Here is a 14,608-nt window from a genome sequence, read left to right as displayed (position 1 = left end):
AGTTACCAAGGATTTCTAAGAAATTAGAGAAAGGAATGAGATCTTGGAGCAATAGCAACAAAGGAAACTGAAAGACCAGATTATACAGATAGATATGACAATTTGGTAAAGAGAATCATCAGTACCATAATTCAGTACCATAATTCATTTATAAATGTATTAATCTGTTTAATTTTAGAAAGACAAGAAAACATAAATAAGGTATCATAGATATAGCCTGAAAAATGTGACTTTAAATGTAGTAATATCGAAACCAGATCTAAAACATGATATTGAAACTTTTCTTATGTCATTATTGTCATCATCAATAAGAATAACCATAGCTTCTCCTCTTTCTGTGGTAAGAGATACTAGTCTGCCACATTTATCTTCAAGAAGCAGGTTTCTTGAAAAATTACCTAGTTTGTTCCCCTTACCCAGTAGCTGTAGTTTTCTTTCCTTCTTTTTTGAGTTAGAGTCTCACTCCATCATCCAGGCTGGAGTGCAGTGGTACACTCACGGCCACCCCAGCCTCGACCTGCTGGGCTCAGGTGATCCTTTTGCATCAGCCTTCCAAGTAGCTGGAACTACAGGCACGTGCTACCATGTCAGGCCAATATTTTGATTTTACTGTAGAGATGAGGTCTCGCCAAGTTGACCAGGCTGTTCTCGAACCTGTGGGCTCATGCAGTCCATTCACCTCGGGCTCCCAAATTGCAGGGATTACAGGCTTAAGCCACCACACCCAGGCTGTAGTTTTCTTAGTTTTAGGGTGAAACCTAAATATACTAGAATAGGTGCCAGGCATGCTGGTTTATACCTGTACTCTAGCACTTTGGGAGACTGAGATGATAGGATTACTTGAGTCCAGGAGTTTGAGACCAGCCTGAGCAACATAGCAAGACCTTGTCACTATAAAAAGTCAAAAGATTAGCCAAGTGTGGTGGCACCCACCTGTAGTCCCAGCTACTCAGGAGGCTGGGGTGGAAGGTTCTTCTGAGCCTAGGAGGTTGAGGTTGCAGTGAGCCGTGAATGTGTCACTGCACTCCAACCTGGGCAACAAAGTAAGAGACTCTGACTCAAAAAACACACAAACAAACAAATAAAAAGAATAGGTAGTGACGGGGCAATTCTTTCAAGAAATTAAAACGCACACACATACACCACACACATACACACACGTGCACGTGCATGAACATCGAAATTTTGCTTTGCCCCTCTAAATGACATGCCTAAGTGGTCCCCATAGTTTTGTGAGAAGACTCTGACTTCATTGTCAGACAGGCTGCTTCTGCTTTCTCACCTGATCAAAGTTGTAGAGGGCAGCATGCAAATTGGCCAGCATCCCAGTAGGGGGTTCATTAGTGATCTTAATAGAATTTTCCAGTAGTCCTTGAGGGATGATGTGCTCACTTGGTGTAGGAGCAGACTCAGCACTCATGAAAACCCTGTAATCTCTGTGGCTTCTTCGACTGAATCTTTCAAGGAGTTTCTCCAAGGTTCCTAGCCACTTGGCTACCAAATGGACATTCTGAAAGATAGTAATGGTTTATAATCCCTGTGAAATTGAAGGATATTACTTGAATGATAAGATTATAACATTTTCCTATACATAAATGTCTTGGAAACTCAGAGAACTATGATTTAAAGTTTCCTTTATTATCAGGTCAGAAAAAATGAAGGAAAAAAAGCCAAAAGGAAACAGAACGTTGCATGCATTAAATGTTCCAAATCACCGAGACTGTCTTTGTAACCCAAATCTCTACTCAGTACACATACGTACTTGGAATACCCACCAGTCACTTCTGAGATGGAGTTGTCCAATACTTTTCTTTGTTACAGTTCAGCCCCAATTACTGAGACATAGATGGGCTCGTTTGATAAAGTGTAGAAATGAAAAGCCAGACATGTACCCGATCACCCCCTTCACTGTCTCTGATGAAAACTTCCTCTAGACTCCTATACATGAGCAGGTGAACTCAATAGGCCATAAGGAAAGAGGGACCAGCTGGAAAAGCAAGCAACCCCTCCTTGTTAAGATGCTCTGTGTATTCTTAACATATGAGTCTTTTTAAATTCTAGAGCTGCCAGAAATGAGGAAAAAAATAAATGCCAGACAGGTGCGGTGGCTTACACCTGCAATCCCAGCACTTTGGGAGGCGGAGGTGAGAGGATTACCTGAGCTCAGGGGTTTGAGACCAGCCTGAGCAACATGGCGAGACCTCGTCTCTACAATAAATCAAAAAAGCAGCTGGGCATGGTGGTGTGCACCTGTGGTTCCAGCTACTTGGAAGGCTGAGGTGGAAGGATCACCTGAGTCCAGCAGGTTGAGGTTGCGATGGCCATGAGTAGTGTGTCACTGCACTCCAGCATGGGCAACAGAGTGAGACTCTCACTCAAAACAACAACAACAATGACAACAAAACAAATTCCACCCCCAGCATCATTCTTTGCTTCTCAGTTGTGATTCACAAGTTTGCTCCTCTGATACTAAACACCCACAGCATACAGCTTGGTAGTTGGTGCTGGGAGGGAGGTAGAAAGGCCATTCCTTACATTTCTCAGTTCTCTGGCTTAGGAGAAGTTCTTAATATAATAATTGAAACATCACAACCAAAGATATACAATTTTATTTCCAACAAAGAAATCCATTTAAGATTATATAACAGTTACAAAAATACAGAGAACAAAGGCAAACAAGGAAGGGAATAGCAATATAGTTATCCTTCTTTAAAATTTCTTTTGCAAAAAGACCTATGTCAATTCAGTTGTTCATATTAGTAGGGTTTTATTCTCTTGGCAAATAAAGAACATTGTTAGTAGTCACCAATTGTGTTGCCCCCCCCAAATTCATATGTTGAAGTACTAATCCCCAGTACCTCACAATGTAACCATATTTGGAGACAGGATCTTTAGAGAGGTAATTAAGGCTACCTGTGGTCATTACAAAAGGCCTTAAACCTATATGATTGACGTCCTTATAAGAAAGATTAGGACACGAAACAGAAGAAAAACCGTGTGAAGACACTCGTAGATGTCAGCCATCTTACAAGACATGGAAAGAAGCCTCAGAAGAAACCAACCATGCTGACACTTTGATCTAAGACTTCCAGCCTCCGAGAACTGTGAAATTAAATTTCTGTTGATGAGGCCACCTAAGTGACCCCTAACTCTGTGATACTTAGGTATGGCAGCCCTAGCAAACTAGTAGGTAAGAACTCTAAGTTTCCTCCCCTACCAGCTTTCTCCTAGATTATAAAGAGTTCCACTCCTAAAAATAAATAATAAAACAACCACAAAACCTGTTGTGTAAGCTCATTTATGTCTTCATTCTTGGTCTCATGGACTATAGCGGTTCCTGACTTAAAAAGTTTACTTGAAACAAATGTAAAAATATTCCAAGCAGTGACTTTGGAGTCAGGGGACAGAAAAACTTCTAAGTGAGCCATTATGGAACACAGGTACACTGTGGAGTCCTGGCCTGGCAACCATTCTAGAGAGTCCTGGCTTTGGGACTGGCTAGGTTCTTCTATCTATTTGTCTCCAAGGACAGCAACATCTGTGCAACATTTTTGGGCAATCTACATGTCTTGAAAACCATCCATTTTGCCCACGAAAATTGACTGTTAATGTCTGTTAAGTTAATTCACAAAACTTCTCGTGTGCATATGAGATAAAGATAGTTGCTTGCTTGCTAGCTTTGTAATAATTTTCTCTGGGCTGTTGGCTTCTGATAACATACTTACTAAACATCCCTAGAGGGCTATATCCGATCATAATAATTGATCATACTAGAATTTGGGTAAGAACTAATTAACATGTTATACATATCACATGTTCATGCTGATATAATTTAATGCACATTACAAACAATAGAACAAGTTTCCATTATGTCGGTCTTCTTCAAAGCTCTTCTGTTTTAACCACAGATCAAAGGAATACCAACAACCTCTAAAAAGTGGGACAGCCAAAAACCTGGCTAATCTCTTTTCTCCAGTTACTCTGTGTGGATAGAAGGATGGGGAGTGAAGAGGTTTAAACAGTTACATTCTAAGTTACCACTTACCATGAAGAACAAAAATTAACAGTCTGAAACCAATATCCAAAATAAGGTCTTTGGGGTTTTTTTTTTAAAATGGGAAAACTTGCACTTTTAGGGATAACTGGTAGATTAGCATAGATTAAAAAAACAGCAAATATTGTATTTTGAATATGTCTTTTGAGGATGACTATATCCCTCCTAGTGTTTTCTGCAGTCTAAGCCACTGGGCTCAAAGAAATCTTTTCTTTATGAACAATCCTAGCATCTACCAAACTGTCTGAGCATCCACTGTTGTCTCTGAAAAAACAAACCTTCCACTGTCACCTGCCATATTCCTTAGGGGATGCACTACTTCAAATCCCCTTACAAAGGTTTCTATTAAGGCCTCATCTAAGCAGTGGCTATTGCTATCCCAGAAGGCTATGTTTTTGTAGATATAACCTGTTTGGACTCTGGGCAACTGTTTTATGAATCTAGTTTTATTTCAAGCAGAAATGCCAAAAGCATCAAACCTGAATACTGGAGACACTAAGGGAGACCAATGTTATATCCTCTATTACATGAGGTTGGCTGTTTCTAAGAACATCGTGTGCTACCTAGATTCAAGTCCCAGCTCTGCCACCTACCAGCCTTGTAGCCTTGAGGCTTTCCAGACCACTCCAAGGCTTGCTTTTCTCACCTTCCTGTGGAGAATGATACTACCTACCCCCTTGGCCTTGTAATGATCAGAGATAAGATAGCCTGGGATCTGCCCACTGAGGAGAACATTTGGGATGTCGGAGCTGGTACTAAATGGCCATTCTCAGACCTACTGGCCTGCCCTGGGGCTTGCTTTGGAAGGGGTCAGCATGTCTATCAGGTGCCCCTAATGCTGGCCTGTGCTCCACTGGTTCCTAGAATCCCCAGCCATGGGGCCACCCTGGAGGACACTGGGTTATAGACTCATAGACCCTATAATGTTAGCCTGGGATGGAATAGGGGGGTTATCTAATCCATCCCTTAATTCAAAAACAAAGGAAATGTTACACACTAATCAGGGGCAAAGTCAGAGTGGAAGTACATAATATACAGTAAAAAGAGCTCCATCAACTTGAAGGCAACATGCTACCCAGATACTGTAACACTGTTGGCGGCCTACACGGAGCACGTTTGTCCTCATGCCTGTTTGTCCTCAAACACTACTGAGTGTTCAAGATATCTGTAAGTCAGGAGAATGGTGGGGCTCCTCCTAACATTTTTTCTTTTTTTAGAGTCGGGATCTTACTCTGTCATCCAGACTGGAGTGCAGTGGCACGATCACAGCTCACTATAGCCTTGACCTTTTGGGCCCAGGTGATCCTTTTGGCTCAGCCTCCCAAGTAGCTGGGACTACAGGTGTGTACTCCCACACCCGGATGATTTTTTAAATTTTTTTGTAGAGATGAGGTCTTGCTATGTTGCCCTGGCTGGTCTCGAACTCCTGGACTCAAGCAATCCTCTTGCCTTGGCTTCCAAAGTGTTGAGCCACTATGCCCAACATTTTACATTTTAAAGTACAATGGCTAAACAGTCTCTCAAAAGATGACAGCCATAGCTGTGCTCACAGCCCCTCACGGTTTTTGGAGGTGCCATGAATGCCGATAGAACAGCTCGGAGTCTGCAAATCACCACTTGCCGTGTTGTTAAAGGATCATTCTGTTGGGCAGGGAAGCTCTGCTCTGCCCATCCTCTGTGTTCCTGCCCAGTGTCTCCCCTGAAACTTAATACTTACTTGGAGTATGACCCAGTGTCCTTCTATGGAAGCTTTCTCCAGTGCCACTTCTGCTACTGTCTCCTGACCTTGTCCTAAAGACACATTGTGGAACTTTCCAGAGTCAATTGTGAACCCAAGTCTTCTGCCTGTGAGAGAATACACCATGGTGAGAGAAAACGCCAAATCAAGGAGGGGTGGGAGGAGTCTGGAATTTTGTGGTCCAGGGTACATTTGTGGTCACTGCAGTCAGCTTGAAGGTCATTTTCCTGAAGAATCCAAACTAAACCTCTGTTGTATCCACAAGCAGCATTTTGAGCACTCAATCAACAGCTGCCTCCTTGCAAGCATTGGAAAAGCCCACGGATACCAGCTCTTTTGGTTTATTAAAATGAAGCTTTTGACATTTTGATAGACGGCAGGCATTGTTACGAAGCTGTATAAACTCTTGCAGGAGTAGCAAAGCCTTTCCCTCATAAAAAGGAGCAACATGTGGTAGATATCATATCATTCTTTTGAACGGATCAGTTCACTGGGTAAATGCACAAGCCTCTCACCTTGTGAGGCTGCATTCAAATTGAGCACAGTCAGGTCACAGCTGTATTAACCTGGTATTCTTGGTGCAGGCCGTGGGGAATCGTAATCCAGAACACAAAGCGACAGTGCCTTGCACAATCAAATAGACTTGCTCTAATGACCATTATTTAGTCACAGGGGGCACAAGATTACATGAGCATGGAGAAAATTGCCCCCTGGCCCTCATATAGTCAGAAGGTGGAAAACAGTACAAAAGACATTTACATTATGCCATCCAGAGGAATGTTCCATTTGAACAGTTCCTCAGACTACAGTGCTATTAGCCTTACATTTTCCATATACCCAATCTCCAACAAATGAAAAAAAAAAAGGAACTAAGATGACTGTGAACTGAAAGGAAGGGCAGGTGGGTGGTGGGTGAGAAGGAGGGAGGGATGGAGAGAGGGAGGGGGAGGGCAGGTCAACAAGCCTCCTGGTCACTCACCAAGAATCTCTAGGTCCTTGAGGGCATCCACCCCTGGAGACAGGATGAAGAATACTGGGGTGGCTGGGCTGCTTTCTTCAAACGCTTTAGCTAAATCCAGTCTGGTCCTCTCCACATACTTTGCACCCAGTTTTTCCTCCACGAAATTTCTATAAAAATAAGAATACAAAAAACATGATTAGTGGTTTTGACCTTGAAAAGTGTCACCATCTGGATGAGCTTAAACCACAGGCACAGAAGAGAAGCAACCAGGTTTCTTGTTTCATGGGATGTCTTGTTAGAATGACAATATGAATCCAACTAGGCGCATGAAGCAGGTATATCAATGAAATTCCTCTCTTCTTGAGAACCTCTGAAAATCAGAAGCCTACATTCCATTTTGGGGGGGCTACTGAGACCCCCCTCTGAGTACCATCAGCTGCTTGCTTATGGCTTTTTATCCCCCAAATCCCCTGCCAGATTCCCCCATTACTTATTAACAGTTCATTAGATTTGCCACAGTGCAATTTTCCAGCCTGCTGGGCTTCTCATGAATATACAAATGCTTTTCGGGGTGTTTCTAACACAAGGAAGCTCAATTAAGCAGGGATTATTTTCCAGTGGCATCAGATGTAGCAGAAAGTAAGTACGACTAAGCAGAATTAACTTGTAAAGTAGGGTTCGGCAGAGGCTTCTGCAAAGGGAAAATTGGCTGAACTAGACAAAGCAAAGGAAAATAACTAAGGCCCATGAATATTACTGAAGAAGTGGCACAAAAGGAAAGGAAGTTGAGAACCCTTTGGTTGGTGAATTCAAATTAGAATAAGACCAGTGCGAATTAAGCAGCAAATTTCCATTTGGAAGCCAAGAGGGCAAAGAGAAAGGACACTTGAGCAGCGTTTCTGTTTTTAAATTGCGTTGGCTGTAAAGTTATAGGATTATGAGTGCCTCCATGAAAGGAATTCATTTTTGTTTGACATGCAAAATCTTCGGAGCCAAAATGCCACAACTGAATGAAAGACTGTGGAAATTATGCTTGGATAATGCATATTCCTGGCCTCTGAACTGTGCTGACACCCATCTCTCTTCCAAGAATATTGCCAGCAGCTCCCTCTCTCCCCTACAGATTTTGGAATTCAACTTTTCAGCAAGAAGATGCTGAGTCTGCCTAGTACAGTGTTCAGTATTTAGCAAATTTTAACTGTCACGGTGATTATAATATCAAAATCTCAGCAGAATCACTGCCCATCAATATGCACGGTGAACACCTCCATCATATACGCCTAACCCCTCAGGTTAAGCTTCCTCTATGTTTACTTTGCATTTCCAAAAATGTTGACTGCCCTACCTGAGAGCATACGTCATTCTGTCAGGGCGCATTGCTCTCAAAATAATAAGTTTTTGTATTAAACTTTTCTTCTTCCATTCTTGTGGTAACTTTTCTTTTTCTGGACATTCAGATTCTACCCACTTCCTCCATTGCTTGGCAGATCCTTCCACATCTCGGTCTATGCCTCGGAATTCTTCCAGAAGGGCAACTGCCTGCAATGCGACAGGGAAACAAGTAGGAATGGTGTGAACAAGACCTTACAGCTTGAGATAAATAAAGACTTGTGGATGTATTTTAGGCTAGATGGTCTTCATTGTTCTCTGCAGATTTACTCAGCACTCTCTTGTTCTCTGTCCTGGTTGGGCTTGGCCAACAGAAGGTGAGGGTAGGAGCCTGGAGGGCTGGAGAAGACAGAGGTGGGGTATTTCTTCCCCAGTTCTTTCCTGCTGGGACGTGGCTTGGCAGGGGCTCCAAAGGCCACAGCTCCTACGGGTTGTTCCTCTCCCATAACTTCATTTCTCAGTAGTTCCAGTAACTGCTCCTTTCTCCTCTTTTTCCTTCCCCATCCCTGACTGACTCCCTTACCCTTCTTACCCGACTATGAACATATACCCTTGGTCAAACTCTCTCCATCACCCCTTTGAAAGTACCATCCTTTTTCTGCTGAGACTCTGATACACATCTGAACTTGAATTTTAAATTCTAAAGTGATAATCTAATTAAAATACTAATTGAAAAATTAAAAACTAAACATACTATAAAAATAAGGGATAGTAATTATTTTCTCTTTTTTTGAGGATTTAAAATTCTCTTTTTAATTCTGTTAATTAGCTTGTTTTTCATTGTAAAATATCATAACATCACACTGAACCCCATAAATGTATAATTATGATTTTCAATAAAAAAATAATAATAACAATAAAGAAATTAAAACATAAAATGAAGTTTATCTCTCAGGTAAAAAGAAAAGATTCTTTCTTTCTTTTCTTTTTTTTTTTTTGAGTTGGAGTCTCACACTGGCGCCCAGCCTGGAGTGCAGTGGCACACTCACAACCACCGCAGTTTTGACCTTCTGGACTCAGGCTATCCTTTCCACCTCAGCCTTCCAAGTAGCTGGAACTACAGGCATGCGCTACCATGCCTGGCTTATATTTTTATTTATTGTAGAGATGAGGTCTCACTAAGTTGCCCAGGCTGGTCTTGAACCCCTGGGCTTTGGCAATCTTCTCTCCTCGGCCTCCTGAATTGCTGGGATTACAGACTTGAGCCACCATGCCCAGCTCTTTCTTTCTAAAAAAAAATTTAGTTTCAGGTGGCCCATTCCCCAGATAGTGAACATGGAATAGCAGCTATTTTAAATGCAACAGAAATGTTTCCTTCTAGCCGGGCGAGGTGGTACATGCCTCGCCTGTAATCCCAGCACTTTGAGAGGTGGAAGCAAAAGGACTGCCTGAGTTCAGGGGTTCAAGATCAGCCTTGGCAACTTGGCAAGACCACGTCTCTACAATAAGTCAAGAAAATTAGCCGGGTGTGATGGCATTCACCTGTAGTTCCAGCTGCTTGGAAGGTTAAGGCGGAAGGATCGCCTGAGACCAGCAGGTTGAGGCTGCAGTGGCTGTGAGCATGCCACTGTACTCCAGCCTGGGTGACAAAATGAGACTCTGACTCAAAAAAAAAATTAAACAAATAAATAAATAAAAGAAATGTTTCCTTCTTAGAAAAAAGAGCAGGGCAAAGTTTAACCTATGTGAACATTATTAAGAAATTCCAGAGCCTGGAAGAATAACCTTTTAACTATAAGACCCTCTTGCAGAAAAATGAAGGCTAACTGGGGTTGAAGATGGCACTCATTTTTTCTCCACAATATTCTGTTTTGTTTAAGCATTTTACAATGAGAATAAACTACAGCATTGTGATGTAATTTATCAGCCTGTAATCCCACACCTTGGGAGGCTGAGGTGAGTGGATTGCCTGAGCCCGCGGGTTCGAGACCTGCCTGGGCAACTTGGCAAGACCTCGTCTCTACAATAAATCAAAAATTAGCCGGGCGTGGTAGCGCGCTCCTATAGTTCCAGCTACTTGGAAGGCTGAGGCGGAAGGATCGCTGAAGCCCAGCAGGTCGAGGCTGCAGTGGACGGGAGCGGCCACTGCACTCCAGTCTGGGCGACAGAGTGAGACTCCGACTCAAAAAGAAAAAAAAAAAAGAACAATTTAGAAAAAGTAGAGAAATATAATTAAAAGAAAACAAAGAGATTATATTTAAGCAAATTGAAAAAATATTCATTTACATTACTTGACTTTTATCCAAGGTCCTGATTCATCGTAAACATTTATTAACTTTTCTGCCCACACATAGGTCAAAAGCTTCTTCACTTCCAAATAAGAAATCAATCAATTTAATAATACAAAGACAAACTGGGCTCAGTGGCTCAGCCTGTAATCCCGCGCCTTGGGAGGCTGAGGTGAGTGGATTGCCTGAGCCCGCGGGTTCGAGACCTGCCTGGGCAACTTGGTGAGACCTCACCTCTACAATAAATAAAAAAATTAGCCGGACGTGGTAGCATGGACCTGTAGTTCACTGCACGCCAGTCTGGTCGACAGAATGAGACTCCAACTCAAAAAAAAAAATAATAATAATAATACAAAGATTAATTAAACACCACATTATATAGTATAGTTCTACAACTGAAATAGTATCTAATATATCACCTGTAGTCTATTAACTACATTTCTGCATTGGAGAGACCTACTATTGGAAATAAGATTTAGAAACCGAGAAACCATGTTACCTTAACAGCACTCCACGATTGAGCAGTCAGGAAGTCGACAGGACTCAGATAAGTGTGTTCAACTGTGAATCGAAGCAGGACATCCAGCTCAAGGGGGTCTATCTCTTTATTTTTCAATAAAATCTTGAAAGTAGACAAAATTGAAAAGGATTATTTGGCTTACATCAAAGTCACGACACAGGAAGCAGTCGCCATTTAGCAGAAACAACTGAGCAGGCAGATTCACACCTGCTGAGAGTCCCGATAGGTATCTGTTCCATGGTCAAAACAGGGAATCTTAGATTATGTCCATGACCTCAAAACTAGGATTAGAAATCTATTAGAAAAGTACAAAGGCGGATTTACCACAATTTTAACTCCTGCCCGTATTAGCAACATATTTGAAGTATGCATTCATATTTAGTCTTCTGCTGTTAGATCAAACTTTGTCTTACAAGTTATCAAAATGAGAAACCCTCAGGTGACAATGGACTACATTACTAAACAGAAGAAAGAACTAATATTATAAGTTAATTCTGTATAGAAATTATATTCAATAAACTATGAGATGTGTGAAAGACTTTTCTTATATATGAGATTATATTGAGAAAAATGGAAAATTGTTTTAAAAACACAGTCAAACACAGCATGAATTGGAATAAACTTTAGATAGTCTGATTATAGAACTGATTAAAAAAATACCCATATTACATTTTGAAGGGTACAAATAAAGTACTTCTAACTTCCACATAGAAACTGTAACAACCTTATAAAGTTAAATGGTCAACATTTTTTAGCTTTATGCTATTTTAAAATTCTAGATATTTAAAAAATGCATTATGAGTGATAGCATGCATTGAAATAACATTGTATTTTCCTGGACAATTTTTCTTAAATCAATTTATTTAAAAAAACAAGTCATCGTCCATATAGAAAATAAGCTTTGATTTACACAGATTGTCAGGACTTGAGAAAGATGATAATTTATCTATGGCTTCCGAGAGGAAGTTTCACATGGATGTCTATATCCTGTATTATCACCTCCGGCCTTTTCCTGTTAATGAGCAAGATGTATAAAAGTGTGTATTTCATTCTGAAATGCCTTGCTTCTATTCATCACATACTTTCTAAAACACCTACCCATATACTATTCTTATAGAACCCCCCAAACCTATGAATACCAAAAATATTGAGAGAAGAGTCCTAGTCTATCAATAACTGCAGGTGTGTTTAAGGTGTCTTCTTTGAAGGATACAGAATAGGTGAGAAATAGACTTTTCCTTAAGGTTTGGATTAATAGAAAAAGTCATGCAAGAAAGCATCTAATAAAAAGACAATATGCTTATTTTATCTGGGAACATGGGAAGTTGTTTTCTTTTTTCTTATCATGAATACCTTTAAACTAAGTTGTTTATGAAAAAGAACAAAAAGAAAGCCAGTCTCACTGAAGGTGGGGCAAAGAACCTAGAGCTCTCTTTACCTATTCACTTAATTTTATTTTTAATTGAATTTTATAAGTAAGATGTATACATATTTATGGGGTACAATGTGATGCTTTGATATGTGTTTAAAATATGGAATGGTTAAATCAAGCTAATTGACAAATCTATCACCACACATACTTATTCTTTTGTGGTGAGATTTAACATCTACTCTTTTTAAGGCCAGGCATGATGGCTCACACCTGTAATCTTAGCACTTTGGGTGGCAGAGGTGGAAGAATGACTTAAAGCTGAGAATTCAAGGTCAGCCTGGACAATATAAAGAGATCCTGTCTCTGAGAAAGAAGAGTAAGAAAGAGGCTGGGCGTGTGGCTCAGTCTGTAATCCCAGCACTTTGGGAGGCCTAGGCGAGATGACTGCCTGAGCCCGGAGGTTCGAGACCAACCTGGGTAACTTGGTGAGACCTCGTCTCTACAATAAATTACAAAAACTAGCCGGGTGTGATGGCATGTGTCTGTAGTTCCAGTTACCTGGAAGGCTGAGGGGCAAATATTGCCTAAACCAGGTAGAGGCTGTGGTGGCCATGAGCATGCCACTACACGCCAGCCTGGATGACAAGAGTGAGACTCCAACTCAAAGAAAAAAAAAAGAAAGAAAGACAGAAAGAAAAAAAGAGAATGAGAATGAGAGCAAGAGTGAGCACAAGCATGCAAGAGAGAGAACAAAGGAAAATCTGGGCCAGGTGCAGTGGCTCAAACCTGTAATCCCAGCACTTTGGAAGGCCAAGGTGAGAGGATTGCCTGAGCCCAGGGTTCAAGACCAGCCTGGGAAACTTGGTGACACCTTGTCTCTACAATAAATCAAAAAATTAGCCAGGCGTGGTGGCGTGCACCTGTAGTTCCAGCTACTTGGAAGGCAACAACATGGATGAACCCATTTACTGTTTTTTATAGGGACTTTGAGTAACTCCAGGACCACTCAGATCTGGACTCATACACCTGATCTCAAAGAACCTTTCTGGTAGTATCTTGAAGCTTCTTTACCCGAATAGGTAAGGAGAATGTCTCATTGATATTTTTCAAGGTGCCTGCTGTTATGGGAGTATAAAGTGCACACCCACCCAAACCAAACCATTGGGACCTAGGAGAAGGTCGTCACGGGCCCAAGTTCCCTGTGGGAAACTCAAGCTCTTCTCCTCCATCAACAAGGACTTCCATAAAAAGTTGTCTATGTTTACCTTCAGCAGAAGTAAAATACAAAATAGACAAAGAAATGTTTCTGAGTCACTCATCTCCTCACCTGAAAAGCCATCTGGGACAGGAAGGTGAGCTTGTCTTTCTCAAACAGGGCTTGGCTGGTATGGAGGAAGATGGCATGGGTGATGCTCTCTATTAGGATAGAGATGCGCCCTTGTACATCTTCCATCTTGTCAGCCTGTTCGATTGCTCTGTGGAACAGCATGTTAAAAGCCTGGGAAATGTAATGTGACCATTAGAGGGTGACAAATGGTACCTGGAAGTCTAGCTAGCCCCAGATACACAGGGCGATAGTTTAAGGTTTATTTATAGAGAGTGAGCTGAGGCAGGATTTTTAGGAGAATTGCAGTTTCTGGCACATGGTACATACTCATCAAATGTTGACTCCATTACTGTTATCTCGTAACTCCATGAGATCTACCCACATTTCCCTCCTAGCAACTGAACTACACCATTCTATCTCCTTCTACCCATGTACTTTCCAGAAAAAATTTTTTTTAGTTGTGACAAAATACATGACCCAAAATTTACCATCTTAACAATTTAAGTGTACACACATTCAGTTCAGTAGTTAAGTATATGCACATTGTTGTGCAGTCAATCTCCAAAACTTTTTTTCCTATGAACTTAGATTATACTTATTAATGAGACCCAAGACCATACATTTTTTGGGAGTAGGTTTTATTTGCAGTGCAGAACCTCTTCACATAAAATCTGCAAAATACCACACAATGTGATGAGCCCAATTCAAAAATTACTTGTGGTAGCTCATATTAACACACATTGCTCCCACTGAGGGCCAATAAAAGCTAAATCCAGTGTCACCAGGGATCCAGAACTTTTTCATCTTACAAAATTGAAACTCTACACCCATTAAACAACAGTTGCCCATTCCTCCCTCCCCCAGTCCCTGGAAATTAACATTCTACTTCCTGTTTCTATGAGTTTGACTATTCTAGGTACCTCATATTCATTGAATCATTACAGTTTTTTATGAGTGGCTTCTTTCTTTCTTTTTTTTTTTGAGTTGGAGTCTCACTCTGTCGCCCAGACTAGAGTGCA

General features: G+C 41.1%; 1 protein-coding gene across 1 annotated transcript in view; it reads right to left on the bottom strand.

The window, feature by feature from the left end:
- The window catches only part of DNAH11 (dynein axonemal heavy chain 11), a 194,522-nt gene that overhangs the window by 31,523 nt on the left and 148,391 nt on the right, over window positions 1-14,608 (bottom strand). The window contains exons 24-29 of the mRNA XM_008047908.2: window positions 13,590-13,760; window positions 10,870-10,992; window positions 8,099-8,292; window positions 6,772-6,920; window positions 5,772-5,899; window positions 1,283-1,510 (exon numbers count right to left, since the gene is read on the bottom strand). Of these exons, the coding sequence (XP_008046099.2) occupies window positions 1,283-1,510; window positions 5,772-5,899; window positions 6,772-6,920; window positions 8,099-8,292; window positions 10,870-10,992; window positions 13,590-13,760 (993 nt within the window). The remainder of the gene's footprint in view (window positions 1-1,282; window positions 1,511-5,771; window positions 5,900-6,771; window positions 6,921-8,098; window positions 8,293-10,869; window positions 10,993-13,589; window positions 13,761-14,608) is intronic.

The sequence above is a fragment of the Carlito syrichta genome, unplaced genomic scaffold (genome assembly GCF_000164805.1).
Source record: "Carlito syrichta isolate Samal-C Ts95f unplaced genomic scaffold, Tarsius_syrichta-2.0.1 Scaffold39610, whole genome shotgun sequence".
Classification (NCBI taxonomy): domain Eukaryota; kingdom Metazoa; phylum Chordata; class Mammalia; order Primates; family Tarsiidae; genus Carlito; species Carlito syrichta.
Note: the sequence above shows the minus strand (reverse complement) of the source record. Positions and strands in the feature narration are given on the sequence as shown.